Source organism: Halyomorpha halys, unplaced genomic scaffold, assembly GCF_000696795.3.
Source record: "Halyomorpha halys isolate HHAL.00 unplaced genomic scaffold, Hhal_1.1 Scaffold438.1, whole genome shotgun sequence".
Lineage (NCBI taxonomy): Eukaryota > Metazoa > Arthropoda > Insecta > Hemiptera > Pentatomidae > Halyomorpha > Halyomorpha halys.
The window spans coordinates 1,200,124-1,207,523 of NW_027107367.1; the positions used below are offsets into that span (position 1 = coordinate 1,200,124).

At 30.6% G+C, this 7,400-nt stretch overlaps 1 protein-coding gene across 13 annotated transcripts in view; it reads left to right on the plus strand.

Annotated features, from left to right (window-relative positions):
* Lar (tyrosine-protein phosphatase Lar) overlaps positions 1 to 7,400 on the plus strand; it is a 969,819-nt gene that overhangs the window by 921,781 nt on the left and 40,638 nt on the right. For 9 of the 13 annotated variants that reach the window (XM_067045667.1, XM_067045668.1, XM_067045669.1 and 6 more), the window contains one exon: positions 6,906 to 6,929. The exons of the other annotated variants lie outside the window; for them this stretch is intronic. In XM_067045667.1, coding sequence (XP_066901768.1) covers positions 6,906 to 6,929 — 24 coding nt within the window. The remainder of the gene's footprint in view (positions 1 to 6,905; positions 6,930 to 7,400) is intronic. 13 annotated transcript variants of the gene reach the window in all.

The window sequence follows — 7,400 nt, forward strand, 5'->3', positions numbered from 1 at the left end:
ACTATAGTGTTTGTATCTTTTTTAGCTCTGACGAAGCCCTGCAACGTGGGGCGAAACTTTGGCTCAATAAAATAGTATAATTATCTACTATTTGAGTTTTTTTTTACCGCACCCGGACCATACTCCATCTATACACACGGTCAATCTTCCAGTATTTTATTATGTAGTTTTTTCTTTATAAACTCTTCTTGTTTCCAGTTCTTCTCTTCAACCATGTTAATGTACCCATTTAAAATTCCCTCAACCATTTTAACGTGCCACTATTTCCGAATTTATTTAAAATGAAACAGAAACCAACGGAGGTTTGTAGCTTCCGATATTGGACCTTATTGAAAACTGACCTTAAATTCTCCATCCTTTAATGATGTATCCTTATAAAGTATTTCCAAACTATGTGGCTTCAAAAAATGTTTAATGGAAAAATTTAATGAGGTTCGGTTGGAATTTTTATATGAGATGTTTCGATTCCATTCCTCTCAAGCCCCTCTTCTCCCACCTTCTCCCTTTATTATATTAATTTTTCGGTTGTTAATTAGATATTTTTATTAATTATTTGTATTGATTTCCGGCTTTCAGCGGATTTGCCACATGAAGGAGCCAGTAAGTACACTGACATTGTATTTGAGTTGCACTGATTGTATTTGAGTAAGTTAGTTTGTTTTGTGGAATTTTTAGTCCAATTATTTTGTATGATTTTGTTATTGTATTTATTTATTTTATTTTATTGGCACATTTGTATTTGAATTTTTCACGGTTTAAGGGTTTTGCAAAACTTACCAGAGCACTTTTTATTTGCTTGTTGCACACAGCGGTTGACTAACTGCACTTGCACTAGTTATATATATGATCATCACTCTGTTGGTTCAACTTGTGTGATGATCAGTAGGCAGTTTATTTTGTCTGTTAGCTGTTTATATGCAGAATATGTTATAAGTTATATTAGCAATGCACCAGAAAAACGAATGTTACACGTTTGGTTGTTAAATAAGTTATTTACATAATTTAAATGTCTGACGTGACTTCAGAGAGAATTAGCCTGTCTATACATCTCCGATTCCACAGTACTATTTGCACAATAAAATAGTTAAAAAATTTAACTATTCTATTATGACATTTTTAAATTTGTATCTTATTAATAATAAATTGGACGATATATATATATTATATCTGGGTGAAATATTAAGTGCAGAACAAAATTAACCCAAAAGTAGTTTACACTGTGGCTTAATACGAACTAAAAGTACATTATAATTAATAATCAGTAAGGTTTTGCCTGATAATAATACATATCATGTTAAACCCAAGACTACATTAGCTCTTAGCTTCATCTCCAGCTCTTCGCCTTAAACTAAAACTAACTCTGACAAATTATTAGAATATGATGAATTTAATTGTTTTCTATTTGAAACATTCTTTTGTTGTGATTAATGTATTACAACTAGAACAGCTTTTCTTGATACGTTTTCTATTGAGTTTTACGCTATACTGTAATTTTTATGGTAAAATATAATAAGTTGTTACAGGACATTTTAATATTGAATCTTATTTCAAATAGGGAATAAAGGAATAGTTATATGTCAAATTGGACCAAGGATGTCTCAAATGACACAAAACCTTCTATATATTAAATATTATATTCAGTCTTTAGTCATTCATAATTCTTATTAATATATATTTCACCAATAATAATACAATACATTTCACATCCCTTAAATGAAACCGGGTTCTAAAATAGTAACCTATTATTAGGATAGGTGCTATAAAAGCAGTATATTCGGATATCAGAAATTGTTTCCATTTTTTAAAATCTTGCCTATATTATTATAATTCTCATTATTTGTTATTTAAGACTGTTATTATTTTTTTTTATCTAATAAAAACAATGTGGAATTTACATATCTCCTCCATATTACACTATGCGACTCGATATTTTCTGGGTTTGAGCCGCTCACAGTTTAAAGAGCCGAAGAAGTTTAGCTCACAAGACACGTTTTCCAATCTCGTTCATCCCTTAACAAATTTAAGCCTTTATAGGCAAATCTCTTCCAGCGCTTAATGCGATTTTTTTATTTTACGAAGACAATTCTAGGTTACAAAATTTTTATTCGTGTGTAGTACAGCCATACAACTCTCTGAAAATAAATTTCATTACTATATTATATTTTCTGCTTATTGAGAATTGAACAAAACAATTTCATAAATTGATAGCTATGAAATTAATGTACTTAAAGTGTTGCCTTTGAGAAACAAGGCGGAGGAAACTAAAGAAAATTAAATTAATTAATTAATGAAATGACTCATAATATTGGTCTGTTATTACCCTATCCATTCATCTATCCCTAAAACATATTATATATTGTTATCGATACAAATATTTTTAACTGCAGATTTATTTATTACCCTCAATGACCACTGGCGGTTATTTCATTTGTGCATAAGAGCTTTATGAATGAAAAATCCAATTACCCTAAATTAGTTAGAAGAAATATGAATATTTAATTTAAATCGAGTAAATCCACAGGGACGGGATATTTTGTTCTGACAAACCCACAGGCAAAGCTTGATAGTACAAGAGCCGGGAAGAAAAAAAAGGCAGTTATATCACCCCAATTTTTGATTACTTTAATGAAAACTAGGTATAATTAATAGTCAAAATTGATGAGTCTGCCAAGTATAGGTAGGAGGAATAAAAAATGACGGCTATTTCAAAGCGATAAAAAAAACTAATTTTTCATTCCGAGCTCTATATCTTAAAAAGTAGCAACAACACATGAGAACCTAAGAGAACGTCATTTAAACATGAGCAAATGTGCAAAAATGTGAGCCCTAATAGAGTTATTTGCGTTAAATAATTTTTGAGATATAGCTTTTTAAAAAGCAACATTTCATAAAAATGTTGTAGGGGACGTAGTGAAAGATCAGTAGTTAGTGAATTTATTTTGAAAAATTTATATCTCAAAAACTATTTGACGTACAGATGGCTATTAGCACTCAAATTAAAGCTAGTTTAATGAGATATAATGTAGTTTATGATGTTTATCTTCGTAGGAGTAATAGTTAACATGAAATTTGCTAAAATAAATTGATTTATAGTTGTTGGGAAAATTTTCATTTGCCGAATTCATATTCATATGTGATATAAGATATCATAGTTTTTATGAAAACTACTACCTCTACAAAGATAAGTGTCATAAAGTACTTAATCGTAAGTTAAATTTCCTTTATTTTGAGTGTTGGCAGACATATGTGTGTCTCTCAAAAATCCAACATTTTATCCGAACAACTAAAAATTATCATTTTGTGAGTTTATTTTGTCAAATATCATTAAAACTACTACTCCTACAAAGATAAACATAATTGACTATTTTGTAGTAAATTTAACTAGCTTTAATTTGAGCGCTGACAGACATCTGTACGTCCAATGGTTTGTGAAATGAAGTTTTTCATAAATCAAACTTATTGTCCAAACAACTATAAACCAATTTATTTTAGCAAATATAATGAAAACTACTATTCCTACGAAGGTAAAGGTCATGAACCTTTTTATAGTCCATCAAACGAGCTTTAATTTGAGTGCTAATAGATATCTGTATGTCACGTAATTCCTGAGATATATAATTCTCAAAATAAATTAACTAACTACTAATCTTTCGGTAGATTTTCAAGAAATTTTGCTTTTTAAAAAGCTATATCTCGAGAACTATTGGACGTAAATAGCTCTTTTAGAGCTAATATTTCAGCAAATTTACTCTTCTTTAAATATTGTTATCTTAGATTTTCTAGTGTTGTTGGTAGTTTTTAAGATATAGAACTCCGAATGAAATATTAATGTTTTTTTAAGGTTTTGAAACAGCCGCCATTTTTTATTCCCCCTCTCTATACTTGGCAGACTCATCAATTTTGACTATTAATTATACATAGTTTTCATTAAAGTAATCAAAAATTGGGATGAGGTAACTGCCTTTTTTCTCCTTTTGGGCTCTTGTACTATGAGCACTGCACTCCTTGAGCTGTGCGCGTTGGAAGGGTTCTGGCACTTATTTACTTCTTAGAAGCACAAATTTTTCGTGGTCCAGTTTCGAACTTGGTCGTAGGTGATAGCTTTTTAAATTATGTCACTCCCACCGTTATGAAATAGTTTTTTGTTAATGATTGTTAGCATTAACCTGTGATGTAATATTATTAAATACATCATATACTAGTATTTTCGAGCTGGTCATTGGAAACAATTTTTTAAATCAAAGATAGAGCAAGAACAGTCGGGACTCCCTTTTAGAGTATTTCATGTAACTAAGTGTAAAAATAGAGTTTTCAAGAGAGTTTCTCCATTCTTTAATTTTTAATTTTATTTTATTTTTGCTAACTACGTTATTCCTAACCGTAAACCATTGAAGTAGTAATGAGTACGAATGTAAACTTAAGAAAGTTTAGACTATGGAAGACTCACTTTATGGTTTATCTCTTAGGCGTATGTAGTTAATGTAACTCGAGTTATATTATAAAATACATTAGCATTAAAGAGCTTAAACTAAAAAAAGAAGCAAAAATTATTTGTTAGAATATGATTGTAAGACTCCAAACACGTCCTAGACGCACTAAAGTCCTGATCACCTAAAATACCGATACATCTAAATAATCTGACTTGTCAAAGTTTTACCAACTTCGACAGCAAAACATGATCACGTATCGATGGTCAACCTCATAGGTATTGTACGTAAATGCATCAGCATCAACATTCAACTATCAAGTTTTGAGTGTACCAATCATGTTTTGGGTTATCTTCTTAAAACATTTAAAATTGTATCCCATTTCTTTTTAATTAATTACTTTTTTTTTTTTGTATTGCTTATATTAAATTATTATGTATTGGAGAATACATTTTCCGGTCGCCAGCGGCACTGCTGCCATGACCAGGTAAAATGATAACTTTATGTCAACACTCAGATGTTAGGCAGCCTGCAGGAATCGGCTGGCACTTAATAGGGGTTTATGAAGCGAGATTAGAAAATAAAATTTGAAAGCCAATAAAAAATCAATGAGTCTCATCAAGTAAGACTACGTTTTTCCAGAGGCAGGTGGCCCTCTCTCCCAAAGAAGAATATCCAGTCAGTAGGCTGAAAGTAAATTCAAAAGGGTAAAGATATAAAAAAAATACTCTTTGGAGAGAAAAATAGAAAAAACTGAGAACATTCGCAGAATAGAAGTCCGACAGAACAATTATGGTAGGAGGACCGAAAGGATGGAGAGTTCAAGAGTAAACCACTGTAAAAACAACAAGCAGACAATGTAGAGGTAGAAATGGTTGGAAGAAACAGAAACCACTAAACCATTAAATAAAACTTAATAGTTATCAAATGAGGAGTATACTTAATTTTGACTGGCGATAAATTAATTACTGAGATCCGACAAATAACTACTCATCCAGTATTCTCAATTCCACAGAATCAGTAGTAGCATAGAAATCATTATTATAACAGAATTCTATTGTTAGGCTCTGTGATAAATTGATAAATAAATTGAAAATATTTTGTAATTAACATAGAATTGTTTTACGTTATATTGAACCGTTAAATAGGATAATATTTGAAGAGTAAATAACCTACATGCCACCTGCATCTATTTTTAAGTAAATTGATCACGGTACCTATATATAGAAAATATATCTAAATGTTAGATGCACAATTCTATATAGTATACTTTACCAGGGTGGTCAGTAATATTTAGCTCTTGATTTAGATATATAAATAATACATGAATTAAATATATAAATGAAATAAATACAGTTTTTAACCACAACCAGCCTTAGAAAAGCGGTTTAACCAGAAACGCAGAAGTATATATACCACATTTTGGCACCATTCCAATTTTACAGACTTAGATTAGTTAATTTCCTACAGTTTGTGACTGTTATTTCTCTAATGAATTAATTCTTACTTACAACATTTGTGAAGTTGACCACCGATAGATGCAATAACAAAAAAAGTACACCTCCCATCAAATATCTAAATAATTAAACACCAACTAAACAGAAAGACCAACTAAGTAGAGACAAACAGTACATTAATCCAAGACGTTAAAATTATCTCTACGTGTAGTATATTTTATTATGTATGAATGGAATATGGTCCGGGAGCGGTAAAAAAAAAACTCAAATAGTAGATAATTATACTATTTTATTGAGCCAAAGTTTCGCCCCACGTTGCAGGGCTTCGTCAGAGCTAAAAGAGATACAAACACTATAGTTACAAAAAGGAAAAAAGAAAAAACATAAGTGTAAAATAACAGGGGTATTATTTTACACTTATGTTTTTTCTTTTTTCCTTTTTGTAACTATAGTGTTTGTATCTTTTTTAGCTCTGACGAAGCCCTGCAACGTGGGGCGAAACTTTGGCTCAATAAAATAGTATAATTATCTACTATTTGAGTTTTTTTTTACCGCACCCGGACCATACTCCATCTATACACACGGTCAATCTTCCAGTATTTTATTATGTAGTTTTTTCTTTATAAACTCTTCTTGTTTCCAGTTCTTCTCTTCAACCATGTTAATGTACCCATTTAAAATTCCCTCAACCATTTTAACGTGCCACTATTTCCGAATTTATTTAAAATGAAACAGAAACCAACGGAGGTTTGTAGCTTCCGATATTGGACCTTATTGAAAACTGACCTTAAATTCTCCATCCTTTAATGATGTATCCTTATAAAGTATTTCCAAACTATGTGGCTTCAAAAAATGTTTAATGGAAAAATTTAATGAGGTTCGGTTGGAATTTTTATATGAGATGTTTCGATTCCATTCCTCTCAAGCCCCTCTTCTCCCACCTTCTCCCTTTATTATATTAATTTTTCGGTTGTTAATTAGATATTTTTATTAATTATTTGTATTGATTTCCGGCTTTCAGCGGATTTGCCACATGAAGGAGCCAGTAAGTACACTGACATTGTATTTGAGTTGCACTGATTGTATTTGAGTAAGTTAGTTTGTTTTGTGGAATTTTTAGTCCAATTATTTTGTATGATTTTGTTATTGTATTTATTTATTTTATTTTATTGGCACATTTGTATTTGAATTTTTCACGGTTTAAGGGTTTTGCAAAACTTACCAGAGCACTTTTTATTTGCTTGTTGCACACAGCGGTTGACTAACTGCACTTGCACTAGTTATATATATGATCATCACTCTGTTGGTTCAACTTGTGTGATGATCAGTAGGCAGTTTATTTTGTCTGTTAGCTGTTTATATGCAGAATATGTTATAAGTTATATTAGCAATGCACCAGAAAAACGAATGTTACACGTTTGGTTGTTAAATAAGTTATTTACATAATTTAAATGTCTGACGTGACTTCAGAGAGAATTAGCCTGTCTATACATCTCCGATTCCACAGTACTATTTG